Below are 17197 nucleotides of genomic sequence, written 5' to 3'. Positions count from 1 at the left end.
AAAGAAATATATGCAATTGTTTTTAGCTTCTAATGCTAGTCTAAGTTTATTGGATGCCTTGTTATTCCTGATGGTGTATTTTTAATTCCTCTGATAGCTTTTTAATGATAACCTCAATCATTTTTGCTGTATAGTTTAGTACAATTTTTTTTCTTTTATTGAATTTTTTTATTTATATATGTGGACCATGCTGGTTTACTTTTAAATTTTCCATTTTGTTAGTATCTGGTAGGGACCGTCTGGTGAATGCATTTACCAGGTACACATAGAATTTACATAATTGCTTGCTGTGTCAGGATCTTGAATAATACAGCTAAACTTGAGATGCGAGACTTCATCATAGAAATGAAGAAGGTTTGCATGTTTTGAAGTTTCTGAACTTTGTGATGTTTGCATTTAATAGGAGATTTTGAAGGAAAAGCTTACCAGTTTGTGATTGGATTTAACTGGAGAAGGGATTGTCAGGCAGATCGTTAATAGTGATGCCATGTTGGTAAAGACCAGGTCAAGTATCAACCCACAACAAGAAATTGTTTTTTGGTTTAGATGCTCAAAACAAGTTGTCTTATACCATGTCAAGAATATTTTGTCCTCTAGTGATTTCCTTTACAGTTTGGTCCAAAAAGTTATTATTTATGAAAGCAAGGAATTTTGGGACACAATCTACAGATGTAAGTATACAAGTTTGTCTCCTAGGGTAATGGAATTCCTGTTGATTTAAAGCTTATTCATTGTATTTAGGAACCTAAAACCGTTCTCTGGGAGCACAGAGGTGGTCCTGTAATGTACTTTGATTTGATAGATGATCCTGTTTTAGTATGATTTGGATCTCATTCAGTTCAGCTTTTGGCTGTCAAGGGACCTTCCTAGAAGTGATGTGGTCTTTAACAAGTATGGCTACTCCACTGCATCTACCATCAAGCTTAAAGGGATGGTATGTACAAAACCCTGAACAGAGGTAGTGCTTTCAGTACTTGTAAACCACGTTTCTGTAATAACGCACACATGTATGTGCTCCAAATACAGCAGGTCCACAAGATCAGGCAATTTGTTGTTTCAACTTCTGGCACTGAGCAGAGCTACCTTGATGTGGTCTGGTGCTGATTTGTTTCTTTTGTTAGGTTGGGGGAGCCATTAGCTGGACTCTGCCTAAAAGGTGCTGAGAGAGTTGCAAAGGCTTTATCCAGAATATGGAAGGCCTAGAAAGAGAGGTACAAACCACCCCTGAGTAAGCAGGAGTGGCTGTCCATTTCCTCCTATGCAGACACAAACTGGAGCCCCTTAGAGTGACACCAGCTATGCAGCCAGTTTTTGAACCAATCATCTTTTCTCAATACTTTGGCATTATTCAAGGAGAAGGAAAGATGTTCAAAATTAGTGTCTTACCTGCATTTGTAATAAGCATGGAGAACTTTGCCATGTCCCTATGCATATCCCTCTGGGTTTTACAGGCCAGGTGGACCACTACTGTGTTATAATTATATTTATTTAGTTTAAGGGTCTTTAGGGCCCTTGGTATTTTGGTATGTTGATGATCTTTGCTTCTGAAAGGCAACTCACTGTCACTCTGCCTTGGTCCAGCCTCGTGATAATTGAGTCAGTGTGTCTGACAATGGAGACACCAATCACTTTTGTTAGAAAGGTGTCCAAGTACACTAGCTATGGGGTGGTTAATCATCTGGTGACCCTTTACTGCTGTGGTAGTGCTAAAGGTGTTGTAGTTCCGGAGTCATGCTAAGCCCCAGATTTACTAGGACTTGGTAACTTAGGCAGGGACATTTTCATGGTATTAGTATATGATGGTTTACTTTGTATTTGTGTGCAGTGTAGTAGTGACATTATTGTGTACACGTATAAGAATTTGCAAGCCTGTCAGCTGGCATAATGGATTTGTACACTAATTATCCATTGCATATCAAAGTATCATTTGGACTTACCCAAATCCTGTTCATTGATTCACAGATTATATTATGTCATTCAGTGTTGATGTCATGGACTGTTAGACACACAGGTACTGGGTATGAGTGCTATTTATCAGACTGTCTGTTGCAAGGGTGGTGTCTGAACAGCAGATGTTAAATGTCATGAACATCTTGGAGTTAAGATTACTGTACTGGTTCTTCCTTCCTTAATGCTATAATGAAATAGACTGCAAGGCCTATAATACTCATGTAACTTTTATAGGAAGAACATCTTATTTTTGTATTGAAAGGTTAGGTAAGTCAATTACTCTGAGTAACACATTAATTACTAATCAAGCAATGACCTATATTTCACTTTCATAGTTAATTAATCTAATAAATTCTTCTTTAAAGTCATTGCTATGCTTTCAAAAGGGGTATTGACATGCAGGGAAAACAGAGAAAAGGAATTGGCTAAATTGCACAAGTTGTTGACTGTATCTTGATAAAAATTATCCCAGCTAGAACTTACACAAATAACACCTACAGCAGCAGTGGCTGTGGACCTGTGGTCAACAAAATTATGCAATGTCTCCATGTACTGATATTCCCAGTTAATGCAAAACGTGTATAGGAATGTAAAACAACTGGATCAAAACAGGGAAAGCATGTTATCTGCCTCCTGTAATCCTCATGTAGCATATTCTGAATGCAGTGAAGAATTACTACCTAATGTTCTACTTGCCAGCTTCCATATTTTTGCTTTATGGACCACACATCAGTGCACTGAAAGATTACTGCTTGAAATGTCTGCTTCCAGCTGTGTTATTCCTTCCTGTTTTAATGACATTGTTCTGTCTCATCTGTAACCACTGTTACTGCAGTTTTTTACATGGCAAGCCAATATTTGGCATTAACAGAAGCTTGTTCTTTCACTGGCATGGCAAACTCTAAGAAAAAGACATATTTATGTAACTGATACGATGGCGCATGTCCATGCAAATTAAATTGTTATTGTTTGTATTCTGTTTACGTTGATGTAAGCATTCCCTGCTTGTCTTGTTGCAACTTTTGTCTTGTTCATGACATTCTTTTTGTCACCCCAGCCTATACTATGTAAAATGAGCTACAATATGGTATCCTTATATACAAGCAACTATTGAATTTTAAGTCAATATTTATAACATTTGTGGAAGTTTTTGAAGTAATAATGCGATTAACCTATGTTCTGTTGCAGAGGAGACTGTTGTCATGGAACAGGAAGAGAGAGCTCTAAAATCTCCCCCTCCCCCACCTCCACGCAGAAGTTACCTTCCAGGATCTGGTTTAACCACTGGGAGATCTGGGGAAGTAATATATACCATCAGGAAAGAGGCCACACTTACTAAGGTCTGTATTTTTTGGAGAAAAATTACTTTAAGTGATAAGGCATATGGAAAACATATACTTCATGTCAATGTGTATCAGATTTCTAATGGATTTCTTAGCTTACTGTAAAACCTGCTTTTGTTTTAGAGCATGTTCCTTAATATTTGGCATGTAAAATGGTTTGTATACAAAGTCTGTATATACTTTCATCTTGAATGTTGCTTTAAATTGTTTTGGTGCAGGTCTGCCTACACATAGAGTTGTCTGTGTCACAAGTTCTGACCTTCTCACTGTTTGTCTGGTCTGCTTCTCAAGGGTTCCTCTGAGTGCTTTCACTGTAATCAGTGCTGGCCTGTTTATTTGTCTGGTGAGGTCTGCTTCTCTAGGGTTCCTCTGAGTGCTTTCACTGTAATCAGTGCTGGCCTGTTCATTTGTCTGGTGAGGTCTGCTTCTCAAGGGTTCCTCTGAGTGCTTTTACTGTAATCAGTGCTGGCCTGCTCCTTTGTCTGGTGAGGTCTGTTTCTCAAGGGTTCCTCTGAGTGCTTTCACTGTAATCATTGCTGGCCTGCTCCTTTGTCTGGTGAGGTGTGCTTCTCAAGGGTTCATCTGAGTGCTTTCACTGTAATCATTGCTGGCCTGCTCCTTTTGTCTGGTGAGGTGTGCTTCTCAAGGGTTCCTCTGAGTGCTTTCACTGTAATCAGTGCTGAACTGCTCCTTTGTCTGGTGAGGTGTGCTTCTCAAGGGTTCCTCTGAGTGCTTTCACTGTAATCAGTGCTGGCCTGCTCCTTTGTCTGGTGAGGTCTGCTTCTCAAGGGTTCCTCTAAGTGCTTTCACTGTAATCATTGCTGGCCTGCTCCTTTGTCTGGTGAGGTGTGCTTCTCAAGGGTTCATCTGAGTGCTTTCACTGTAATCAGTGCTGGCCTGTTCATTTGTCTGGTGAGGTCTGCTTCTCAAGGGTTCCTCTGAGTGCTTTCACTGTAATCAGTGCTGGCCTGCTCCTTTGTCTGGTGAGGTCTGCTTCTCAAGGGTCCCTCTGAGTGCTTTCACTGTAATCAGTGCTGGCCTGCTCCTTTGTTTGGTGAGGTGTGCTTCTCAAGGGTTCCTCTGTGTGCTTTCACTGTAATCAGTGCTGGCCTGCTCCTTTGTCTGATGAGGTCTGCTTCTCAAGGGTTCCTCTGAGAGGGTTCCTCTGAGAGGTTTCACTGTAATCAGTGCTGGCCTGCTCCTTTGTCTAGTGAGGTGCTCACAGCTCGTATCACTGTGACACAGAGGCCTTTTTCTTCCTTAGGCCCTCCCCTTCTGTATGTGCACTGAAGTCATGGTAATGTCAGCTCCTCACTGTATGTGTAATCTTATATTCACAGGGTCTTGTGTCAGTGGGCACCGTAAGATGACAGTAATGGCTCAGAAATGCCCCTGACCCCAAACAAAAGGAATGAGAGGAGGTCACTGGCCACTTTGTTTTTCCTTCCTGCCCCTTGGACCAGTTCTGTATGTGCTCCAGGCTCATTGATGCAGTGTGATCACATGGACTTCCCCTGCACCACTAGCTGGCAGGATCTTGTTTTTTTATTAGATGCTTTTAGTTAAACAGAAACTAAAGGTGGGATTTCAGATAGTTAAAATTGGTTTTAAAGTACTTCCACAATAACTCGGAGAGAAAGAAAGCTGATGTGTTGAAAAGCATACCTTGTGTTAATTCTATAGTCAAGAAAAGCAGTAATGTTCACATTACATTTTCTTTTTGGTTTTGGGGTGTTAGAGGCGTTATAGAAGGAAGCTGGGTGATTCTTCCCTCCAAGAGAAGGTGTGTGTGTGTGTGTGTGTGTGTGTGTGTGTGTTTTAAGATCAAGATATAATCACTTGAAGAAACTCTCCTCTGTCACAACTTATCAATAAAATAAACCCTTCCTGCACAGACATTAAAACCTTTTTTCATTCTTTTTTTGCAGAGGGCTATTCCCCTTTCTCATATGGGCAAGACAAAGCTACCTACTCAACCCCAACTTGTATATGCCAACTCCATAGTTGTACAACAGTGGGGAAAAGGGGGAAACTACTCAAAGCTGTGCAATGTTGTCTTGAACAGAGATCCTGTTGTCACATACAGTCACAAAGAAGCCTACAAGAAAAAGGAAATCTACCATTTGTGATCAGGCAGTAGAACTAATATATATAAATTATATATATATATGAATTTCATCACTAATCCCAATATACAATTTCCTTTGCCCAGAAAAACACCCTAAATTTACAACACTGTAAAGAACACTAACCACCCAAATCCCAAACTGAACTGACTGTAAAATTAAAACGAGCAGTCTCCTTTTGCGATCAGGCAAAAAAAAAAAAACTAATAATGTACCACTGTCAGTCATACTTTGTCTGAATAGTGCCACCTTTCTCATGTGTGCTCACCTTATCCCTATCCCTGAACCTGCCCTTAACCGCAACCCTGCACATTACCTTCAAGAAGTTTTTTTCGTAACAGTACCACTACACAAGGCACTCACACACCAATACTTATGAACAAAGCTAAACCTGTCCCCTTACTTAGCTCTTATTCTAATCTTAAAACACACACACACTACTCGCCTAATGCCAGAACTCCCAGTATATCTGAAAGTTTCAACATTAAAATACCCACTTAACATAATCAAACATACTTCTCCAATACCACATGCATGTTTCACAGTCCTAATCATGGGAAAACCACCATTCAACAATATGTACATTTGATAAATAACAGAACAGCTCACTCTGTTAAGAAAATTAACATTTTGCAAAGTGAATTGCTAATACACACACACACACACACACATATATATATATATATATATATATATATATATATATATATATATATATATATATATACTAGCTGTACCCGGCCACTCGTTGCTGTGGCTCCGTCTGGTTAAATGGAAAAGAAAGAAAAGAGAAAGCGCACGTTTCTAATATGTTTAATTTCACAATGCTTGTGGGCATACAATATTTTTTGTTGTTCCATTGTCTGTGCAGATATAGAGATTGTCTGATTGCCGACTCTAGAACATGCAACATATAACTGTCCATGTGAGAAGCAATCTGTGTGTAGATCTAAACCGCACAATTCTAAAGATTGGCCCTGAGCTTTGTTGATGGTGATTGCAAATGCCAATCGAATTGGGAATTGCAATCTCTTAAATTGAAATAGCATATCCGTTGGAATCGTAGGAATGAGGACATCTTCACCTTTGAAAGGTTCTGTCAAGATTGATGTTTCTATGATGTTACTCATTAATTTTTTTACTGCAAGCCGTGTGCCATTGCAAAGCTTTGGCTGGTTGATATTTTGCAACATGATAACTGGCACGCAGATTTTCAATTGCAGTACGTGCGGTGGCATCCTTGGCAGATTGAGTGAATTCAAAAATTCTGTTGGATAATTAACCGCTTCATCTGCTTCCACAACAGTGTCGACGGACTTGTATGTGACTTCCTCGCTTTGAATGTTAGACTGAATAATAATGTTACGTTCGTAGATGTCTTTGTTCTTGGCAGCAAGAATAGCTCGTTCAGTCAGCCAACCGTGATTCTTATAATTGGCTTGAATATTGGGAAATACTTTTTCAACCAATTCGTCTTTTGACGTCACTAAATTGCAGAAGTTATGAGGCAATGAAATTTGTCCTGAGGTCAGATCAACCGGCACCTTTCCGTTCCCAATTTCCAGCAATTGATGTGAGAATATCTCAGCTGATCGATCGTTTTGCAGCTGGACACGCATATTTGTAGTTAATTTTAACGTCTTTACATGTCGCCACAAAGTAGAGTATTTCAGGCAAGCATTTATTTCGTCCGCTGGTGTTGATCGAGGAGAACGAAGCAGATCTGAAGCTGCAGAACGCGATCGCCGTGCTCGCAACCATGCATCCTCAAGTCTGGCTGCATGTCGCTCTGCTGCTTCCTCGGCACGTATTTGAGCCATTCTTTGTCTGTTTCACTCGTTCGCTGATGCCTGTTTTTCCTCAGTTTGATTTGCAATTACTCGTTGCACTGCTTCCGCTCCGCGAGTACGACAACCTAAGTTTGATCTTCTGTGAGGCATTATTTGGATGAGCTAAAGCAGATCGATTGCACTGAAAAAGAAGTAAGAAAGTTATAACAAAAACATATAAAATTGCATATTTGTATACAAATATATAGAATCCATAGTAGGTATATAAAAACACGCGCGTATTCAAATGCAACGTGTGACATCTATATAATAGTAGGTATATAAAAATGTGCGCGTATTCGAATGAAGCATTGTGTGAAAATTTCAAAGCAATCGATGAAGAACTTTCGGAGATTTAAGATTTTGAACAAACGAACATTTACATTTTTATTTATATAGATAGAGAGAGAGAGAGAGAGCGCACACACACACACACACACACACACACACACAAAACTATGTTTGATATAGTTGTACGAGTTATGCACAAAGTTTCAGAGGGTATTTGTCAGGTGAAATTCAAAAGTAGTTTGTAGCACCACCATAATGTATGTGCATAAGAACTTGGCTGCAGTCACAACATAGAAGAAGCACACCCATGTACTGATTTTGTGTCTATGTCCCTTGCAGCTTTTTTTCTGTTTTTAAAGTTGTACATCATCTGTTGTACCCATTACTTTTTACTTGGAATATGATTATAGATTAAGTATTATTATGTCTGCAACGTTAATGCTTCCCTATAGTACATACTTATGGCCATATAAACTAAAGCAACACATACCATTTTTCAAATACTTTCATTGTAAAGATGAGAGTTTGCCTTTAGTTCCCTTGTTTGTAAACTGAGCAGACAGAAATGGCTGCATCCTGCTCACGTACCAGTGCTGATTTGAGTCTTACAAGGATTTCTTGATCTCTTGGAGGCTGCTAAGTTTGTTATTGGTTTCCCTACTTTCCTTACTTTTGTCACATTTTTTGTACAAATGCTGGGATTCGTACACATGCTGTACAATTGCATAGGACTGGCACACTTGCCATACCACAGATGTGCATGCACAGTTCAGAGATGCATGCACAATTCACAGGCATTTCCCAAAAACTTTGATTTCCTGCTTGCCCTACTGCATGCATGGAAGAGTCCAAGTACGGCATAAGTATGTAAACAAAGTCTCCCACTAGCACTTGAGATTCATAAACATGAGAATTACAGAGCTCATTGTGTAGCAGAGTCTGGAGCAAGGAGGACTACAATTGTGAACTGAGTGCATTAAAAATTAAACGGACATCCCTGATATCCCTTGCAGACTAATTTTGTGTTCAGTAGAACATGGCCAAGCAGTATGAGCAAAACTGCAGTGAATAATGTATGTCACTATGTAAGTTAAAACACTACATGTGCTTATTGTGAAAGCTGGACTAGTGAAAGCCATGCTGCGCTAGTAACAGCCCTATTATTAATCACAAATACTGACAAACATAACTGCTGCCAGTTGGGGAAGTTGTACCAATCATGCCCACACAGTGCTAATTACAGCCAAGCATAGCTATCCAGTATTGAAAGCATAGAGGATTATGGGTGGGTTGGTGATCCTAACCAACTTATAACATGTTTGAGACATGGATGCCAAGACATTTGTCAAAAGTACATAATAGTAGGTTAAGAGTGGAGGCCCATTCATAATTCTTTGTAGTACATAGAGCTTTTTATGCTCCATGTACTACTAGTTATAGAAAAAAATGCTAAGTGTTCTGGCTTTCAAAGGTGCAGTGGTTAGCATTGTCTCCTCACAGCAAAAGGTTCTCCAGTTCAATTCTTGGCTGGGTTGCATTCTGTGTAGAGTCTGCATGTCCTCCCTGCATTCGCGTGGGTTTCCTCCGGGTGCTCCAGTTTCCTCCCACATTCCAAAGACATGCATCCGGAGTGTTTCTCCCAAGGCCTCCGATGAAAATAGGTTGTGCCCCAGTCAGACCTTCCTGGTAAACAAATGTTAAATAAATGAAAAATAAATATATAAAGCACTTAGTGAATGTTGTCACAAAGGCAGTGTAATACAGTCCCTTTCATTTACACTCATCTTCCATGCCTCTCAATTGTACAGATTTTTGCATAATGTCCAGATGTTTGCCTCGTGTGTTTGGTCTGTTCCTGGTTTTAAGGCAAATTACTGAGGATTGAATTAATAAAATAAAAACATACATTTAAGCTTCAGACTTTGAATCCTTCAGAAAATGCAGGCAAACACATATTGTGTTATTCTAGTAACTTTCTAAGTTTATAGCAGGAAGTCGGGGACACATTATCAAAATGGACAGCCGACATAAGCAAATCTTTTATTCTACTGCTGTCATTTGCTGGTCAGTACTGGCACATTTTACTGTCTAGCCCAAGATCTGACCTTGACAACTTAAGCAGTGGGTGCTTAACATTTGCTAAGGTCAGTTATTGTGCCACTCTAGGGCTTAACGGATTTGTCTTTTTCCAAATATCAGAGGGTAATCACTGTGCTCCATGTACTAGAGTACTGTTTACCCATAGTGATGCATCATAACTCCTGCCTGTTGTGAAACTTGTCCATGTCACAGCCATACAGTACTAGTTACCAGTGGTGGCTGGTGACTTCAAATCAAAGTGGGGCTGCAGGAGGCAGTTGAATGGGTGGGGCCAATGGGAAGGGGTGTTACCAACTAGAAAGGGGCAGAGCTATGCTCAAAACCACAAAAATTGAAACTTTAATTAAATATGCTGCCCTGGGTTACAAACCATCATTATGAGAGTCCAATCAAGACAAAATTAAGTGGAGAAAAAAAAATTAATGCATTGGTTACGTGACAGCTTACTTAATATCTAGATGGAAAGAAAAAGGTTGTGAGGCATGAAAAAATAAATTACTTTTTAAATACATTACTGGAATGCCAGTCAAAGCAAAGTATAAAAAAACAAGCAGCACTCAACTCAAACCACTTCTTCTTGCACTGCAGTTCTAATTATAATTTGTATTCAACTTTATAAAAGTACCAAGTAACATGCTGAAAGTAGCAATCTCTGTTATACCGATTACCCCCCACTTGTAAAAATGTTTCTTATCCAAAAAAGACCTGCTGCGGTGCTGTCTGACAGCAACTATCTACTTGTTTCACAGGGAAAACATGATCAAAGTAAAAAATGAACAGCAAACAACAAACAAGCTCAAATTGCTTAAAGGATTACTGCACAGGTTATGGACCACACATGATAGATTGGTATTCTGTTTAGTTTACAGGTAAAGCCTGCAGAGATGACTGCAAGTCTCCAAAAAATGTAATGAGCTTCTGAAAATACTGTAATCATGTCCTTTATTACAAATACTGTCATATACATTTCAATAACCAGCACTTGTACGTTATCTAGCTATGTAAATATTCTCTGCATGGCAACAACAAAAAGGCTTTCAATGTTGATAATTCTTTAACAGTATGCTTATTAATGCTTACTTACATCTTACAATCCTAGACAAGCTTACCTGATGGTCATTAAAGTACTGCTACTTAAACACAAAGCAACATGCACTGCAACAACATGCATTTTCTGAATAACAAGAAGCATAAATCAACAGTATAAAAATGTGACAGAAAACCAGAACATTCTCCAAAAGCAAAGCCACTGCAGTACTTGTGTCTACCTTGGATGGGGGGATACTTTGTACACTTACACTGCATAACTGCTCCTTGCCTTATTTGGACACATCCAGAGTCACTACATGGGTTAGTGGGGTACAACAAGTATGTCACAATTTGAAATATCTCTAGCTGATGGTGATGACCTTGACATATTTGTCATACCTCTCAACCTCAGAGCAAGAAATGTGGAAAAAGCCATAAAGAGAAGTGGGATAAAGGCCCAAAAATAAGGACAATGTTTAAATATTGCTCTTACAAACTTAGAAAGATACTAAAATAGTCAGTCTTGCATTAGTATGAATTTTCTGAAGGGTATGAAATCCGAAACTCAAATGTCTGTCATTATTTTCTAACTTCAATCTTTAATGATTTGCCACTAATTTGCCAGAAACTACAATTTTATGAAAAATTAACCATAAATGTGATGCAAAAATATAAAATAGCCACACAATACACATGGGAACCTGTCAAAGAAGGGACACTTTTTTAATATTAGTACTGTTAAGTTGAGCAGCTGACAAGAGAATCTACATGCATTTCTAAAATATAAGTAATCTGTAACTCTGATCATTACAATTATTTATTAATTGTAAACCCTCCACGTTTCTTCCAAAATTGGGGACAGTTGAGAGGTTTGGATATACCTAATTCTATAAAGTGATTTATTTGTGCATACCTCTCAGCTACTTAATGCAGGAAATCTGGGCAAGGCCAAATATATTGGAGGAACAAACAAACAGCACTAAAAATTGCTCTTGTATAAACTTAGACATTTGATAGAATAACAGGTCTTGCTTTAGCATGCATTTTTCTGAAGAGTATGAAGTCTGAAATTCCATGTTTGTCATTATTAAGTGACTTCATTTCTAAATGATTTGGCAGAAAATCACAAATTTTATGAGGAATAAACCAAAAGTAAGAAGCAAAAATCTATTAATTCTGTGAAAATCTGGACAGTTAAGAGGTGTAGCTCAGCTAGGAGAATTGTGCAGTGGCAATCCTACATGATGGACTTAGCTCCCTAGGTGTGGACAATAAGTACCTCTCCCAAAAAAAATGAAGATCTAAGAGAAGTGATTGCTTCACTCTGGCTTCATCACTTTCAGTAGCATTCCGACTCAATCACTGAAAATATTCAGTAACAAAAAAAGTTTGTGGTTGTAGACAGCTGATTTAACTGTTCCTAATCAAACATATCCATTCAAGTGTTGGGAGGGGGCGTACCTGAGCTGAGCAGATAGTCAATAAATACCTTCCTGATTTGTATTAAATTATATTCCTTGTATAATACAGTGCAGTTGTTAGAGGGCTTTTAAATTTATTGTTTTGAACATTTTTCCAGTAAATAATGAAACATAATGCATGCACCAGTAATGACAAAACTGCCCAGTTCAGAACATTTCCATCATAAAAGTCTACTCAAACGTCTACAATCCACCAGTATCAGTAAATATGCACAGTCTCTGCAGAAGTAAAATTCATCTAAATAATTCCACATTAAAGAGATTTGTAGCTAATGAAGAGGTTGCTGCTAGCAAACAACTTTATATTTCATTGTTTCATCTACAAATAAAGTGCCTGTTGCCCTTGAGGAATAAATTTCCTGTGTTACATAAAAAAATAAGTTAGTAATGTTGAAATAGGGAATGGATAGCAAACTGATAACAGGTTCATAGTTACTAGGTATCTCCGCCAAAGAGGACATTCTCAGGACTGCAGCATCCACCCCCTTTAAAAGTACAACACAGTACAGTATCAGCAATGCATCTAAGTACTGTGGGAGTACAACCCGCAGCCTTCTGCATCAAAAGCAAATATTCAACCTGTTATGCTATTAACAATGCAAGCAGACGCAGCATAAGCAGCACTAAACTTCTCTTCCCCTGAAGCTCTCAGCTCCTTGTAAAATCCACTCGACACTCAACTGTATCTCTCAACTTTGCAACACAAGAAATCTGGAAAAAGCCAAAATTTATTGGGGAGGGGGGGCAAAAGCCCAAAAACCAGAGACACATTTTAAGCATTGCTTATATAATCTTGGAAAGTTGCTAGAATAATATGTTATGTTGCCGCCATGCATTTCACTGCCAAGTCTTGAACCCAGGACCCTGTGCACTACAGTCAGAGCAACATACCATCATGCCATATAAGCTGTTTCGTGAAAGACATGAAGACTGAAACTTAAATGGCTATCATTTAATGAATTCAGTTCTCACCATAGCTTTCAACCTGTTAGCACAAAACACCTGGACAAAGCCAATAATGGGAGAATACAGCCCCAAAATAGGGTCAATTTTCAAATATTGATCTTATAAACTTAGAAAATTGCTAGAATAAAAGGTTTTGTGTAGTGTTACCATGTATTTTCTGAAGAATATGAAGTCCAAAAATGAAATGCCCATCATTGTTTATTACAAAAGTCCAGGGAAACCACAGATTTTATGAGGAACAGAACAGATTCAGAACAAAAATCTGCGGCAAAAATCTGCAGTGGTGGTGGATAGGGAATTCAGGATCTTTGCTACCTGTACCCAAGGTACAGGGCTTGAGGCTGAGTAACTCTAGCCACCAGGAATATTCAGTTTGGGCATTTCACACACACACACACACACACACACACACACACACACACACACACACACACCTGTATATATATTCCCTTGCAGCAATCTCTCACACACACACACACACACACACACACACACACACACACACACACACACACACACACACACACACACACACACACCTGTATATATTCCCTTGCAGCAATCACAGCAGCACCAGTGAGAAAATCAGTCTCTGTCCCTCCTTGCAGCTGCTTCTGAATTACACAGCAGCAGTGAGAAAAACCATGCTTCCAAATTGCAGCAGTGAGTGAGAAAAACAATGCTTCGAATTGCAGCAGTGACCATCAGTCCGAGCACGCACAAGTCCCAAGAGTGCCAAATATGAATAGCTGAGCAGAAAACCCACCACACACCCTTGAATTCCAACCTTGCAGCAGCATTACCTGTATATGTTTCCAAATTACAGCAGTGAGAAAATCAGTCTGATCCCTTGCAGCAGTCATTCTGGAGTGCATCAAATGCGAATTCCTGAGCCGGGAGCCAATCAGTTGCTATCTAGACTGCAGACGTTGTAGTCCATTCTCCTTCCAGTCTATGTGGTTTATAACCGCATAGACCTCTGAGCATCTGTACACTGATGCCTTCTCTTTGTAATCCTGATTGGTTAGACGGTAGTCCCAATAGGAACTTGCTGAGCACACATGCACAGATCTGGGACTTACAGCTAGTTTTACAAATTCTGTTCTTTTTCATTTTACAACTTGGGGGTCTGCAGTCCAATAGCACGAGCTGCTCCTGCTAGTTACAAGATTATTGTTCAACAATAAGTAATGGCACAGTATAACCCCTGCCAGTGCAAACAATGACACATAGTGATCCCTTCATTTAAATAATATGTAAGCCCATCTTGTTCCACTGTCATTGCCAAAACAGCTGAAACTTCCATGAATCACCCCTTCCTTTAACAGCAGAGAAGGGAATGTCCATGGTAGCTCTCATCCCATGTAGTCTTTTGCAGAGTTAGTGTAGTTTAAAAAAATACTGTGTTGATGTTATGATTTACATTTGCAGCAGTACAACTAGAAATTGGCAGATTGTGTGACCTAAGCAGTCATCATATACTACGTTTATATTTTGGTGGTGTTTGTAAGTATAACTGGTTATGCTCTCAAAATTAAAATTAATGAACTTGTAATGTCAGCAGAAATGGTTAGAAAGCACAGCATTATTGGATGGCTATTTAAGCAAGAGAAAGAGAAAAGTATATTAATAGGGAATGTATTTTAGGCTGTTACATTTTCATAAGAAATGGCTTAACAAAGAATTGCATGTACTTGTAAACATGCATACAGCAGCAAGCTTTGATTATGCAGCAAGCCAGATGTTTCCCGCCTGTGTTCCATGTGTGCTTCTTGTTAACTGGTGTTGTTTGTGGGATGCATGGTCTCCCTCTGGTCCGATTAAGGTTTCTGAATCACACCAGGGTTAGGTCTCCTAACAAGGTTGCTGTTTCCAAGTTAAACTTTATTGCAGTGCTTATCTCCTATGTAATGTACACCAAGCTTTCACTGAACCAGTGCAACACAATTAATATAATCCAAAACTATATAGTAGCAGCTGTAAAATATTAAGCAAGTTTACAAAAATAATTATTGTTAAACAAACAGAAACATAGTTGGAAACAGCACCAATGCATAAAAAGAATTGCTGCATATTTAACATTGTTATACTAATTAATAACAATGTTAAAGTAATAAATGGCATTCAACAAAATGGATAATGTCCCAGCAACTTTAGACACATATTATCTAAAATGTGATCTAAAGCTTCAGTAACACTCAACAAGAAGATATAAAACATACTTCAACCACCAGAACTATGCAGTATAAAATGGAAAGTTTCTTTGTTCTTCAGGGGTAAAAAAAAAAAAAAGACAATAAACAGCACTATCAATTCTTGCGGTCTGTTTCCACATAAGCAAACTCCTGACTCTTGCTGCTGTCCTTCTTTCTGGCGCCACAAACCAGGAGTCTGTCATTAGCAAGATGGCAGACACCATTGCACATCCTACAAAATGGCACCCTCTTCCAATGGCAGTCCATTGTTCTTCCCTCCAGTGCAGGCACACAAAAAAATGGCATTCGGTACAAAGCAACATAGGCAGCACTAAAACAAGCACAAGTAAGCATCCACGCTCAGTAAGAAAAGTTAAAGCAAATTCTTCAAAAAAAAAAAAAAAATCAATGTAGTAAGGTCTTTGAACTGGCAGCCACCACTTTTGAGAGCATAACTGTGTCATCATGGCCACCATTTGCAACCAAAGAGCTGGACACTATACTCCCACGTGGCCAGTCTCTCCATTTGCAGTACAACTGAATATATAGCATTGAGGAAAAACAAAATTGTCTCTGTTTTTTTGACTGCACACCTAATGCGCATGCTTTTTCCTCTCATGGGCCAATGGATTTGTTAAAGAAATGAAAATACTGCAGAACACCACACAGTGGTCTAATTAAAAAATGTAATTTATTCAGTTTCATATTGCTGCAAGATTCTGAAGTGCATTGATAGAGTAAAATCTAGTAGAGCTGATCTAACAAAAATATTGGGGCGAGAGTGATACTGTCATATACACTGATGCTATGAATTTTTATTTGCCTCTGTTATACATAGAAGGAACATTTTTGTTCAACTGGAAACTCTTTGTTTATAAGAATACAACTGTGCAACCAGAGTGGAGTTTATATAACAAACTTTTTCAGTCTTTGAATATTGCCTTGCTGTTCATGCCATTTTTAAGGATAACTTCAATATGGTGCATTCACAGATTCAGTCCAAACCACAACAAAGTAAGCTATCATTGCATTGCCCTGTCTGCCCTTTTTTATTTTATCATTATTCAGAACTTTTACACTGTCACCCTCCTTTACAGTGGGTATTTAATGACCATTTTAATCAATGCAGCATCTGTGTAACTCCTTCTTGCTTATGCCAACCCACTGGTAGAACTTTGCATGCCCCAAGACTGTCTGTTTTTGAAACACTCTGTGACTGGTGCTTGTAAGAACTGTAGCCTCCTAACTGTCTATCCATCTCTTTATCTTTCTATGTATTTGTCTATCAAAAGTATTTAGTATTATAAACATTCAATGCAGTTAAACAATTACTATAGATACTCTGCATCAGTACTTGTAAATGTACGTCTTTTTGCAGGGGGGGGTAAGCCCACTGCATCCATGACACCCCTGTTGTTTGTTATTATATATCTGAGGATGTGGCAATAAAGAAAAAATAAAATCTTTTTACATAGAAACTGCATATGGTCTTTCTTCAATTGTGGCACAACCTCAGAATTAGACTATGACAGTAGTGGGGTAATAGAGTGTGGAAATGCTGGTGTCCTTGCTTTATTGCCATCTTGTGGTACACATGTGGGCTTCATTCAGCATTTTTTCTTTACAGTCTTTATACCACTTTGGCTTTTTGTACATGCTCATTTGTGATGCTCTTTTAAGCTTTCCCTCTATGCATGGACAATATAAGGATTAGTGCAAACCAACTATGCTACAAGACACATGACTGCTGATGTTTTGTACTCTAAAGGAGAGAGAAGTTCAAATACAAGTCATAAGGCTCACAAGGAAAACTTGTCCTAGCTGTCCTTCTGTGCTGCTTTTGTAGGCTTGTCTTACTACTACTCTTACTAGGTATACTAGGTATAC

The 17197-nt window shown here is 38.8% G+C and overlaps 1 protein-coding gene across 9 annotated transcripts in view; it reads left to right on the top strand.

The window, feature by feature from the left end:
• The window catches only part of KIAA1217 (KIAA1217 ortholog), a 2251763-nt gene that overhangs the window by 2209983 nt on the left and 24583 nt on the right, over positions 1–17197 (top strand). For all 9 annotated transcript variants that reach the window (XM_044089846.1, XM_044089843.1, XM_044089841.1 and 6 more), the window contains one exon: positions 3139–3290. In XM_044089846.1, coding sequence (XP_043945781.1) covers positions 3139–3290 — 152 coding nt within the window. The remainder of the gene's footprint in view (positions 1–3138; positions 3291–17197) is intronic.

This window comes from Protopterus annectens, chromosome 12.part0 (assembly GCF_019279795.1).
Source record: "Protopterus annectens isolate FY-2018-M chromosome 12.part0, PAN1.0, whole genome shotgun sequence".
Lineage (NCBI taxonomy): Eukaryota > Metazoa > Chordata > Ceratodontiformes > Protopteridae > Protopterus > Protopterus annectens.
The sequence above is the reverse complement of the archived record's forward strand: the minus strand, read 5'-3'. Positions and strand labels throughout refer to the sequence as shown.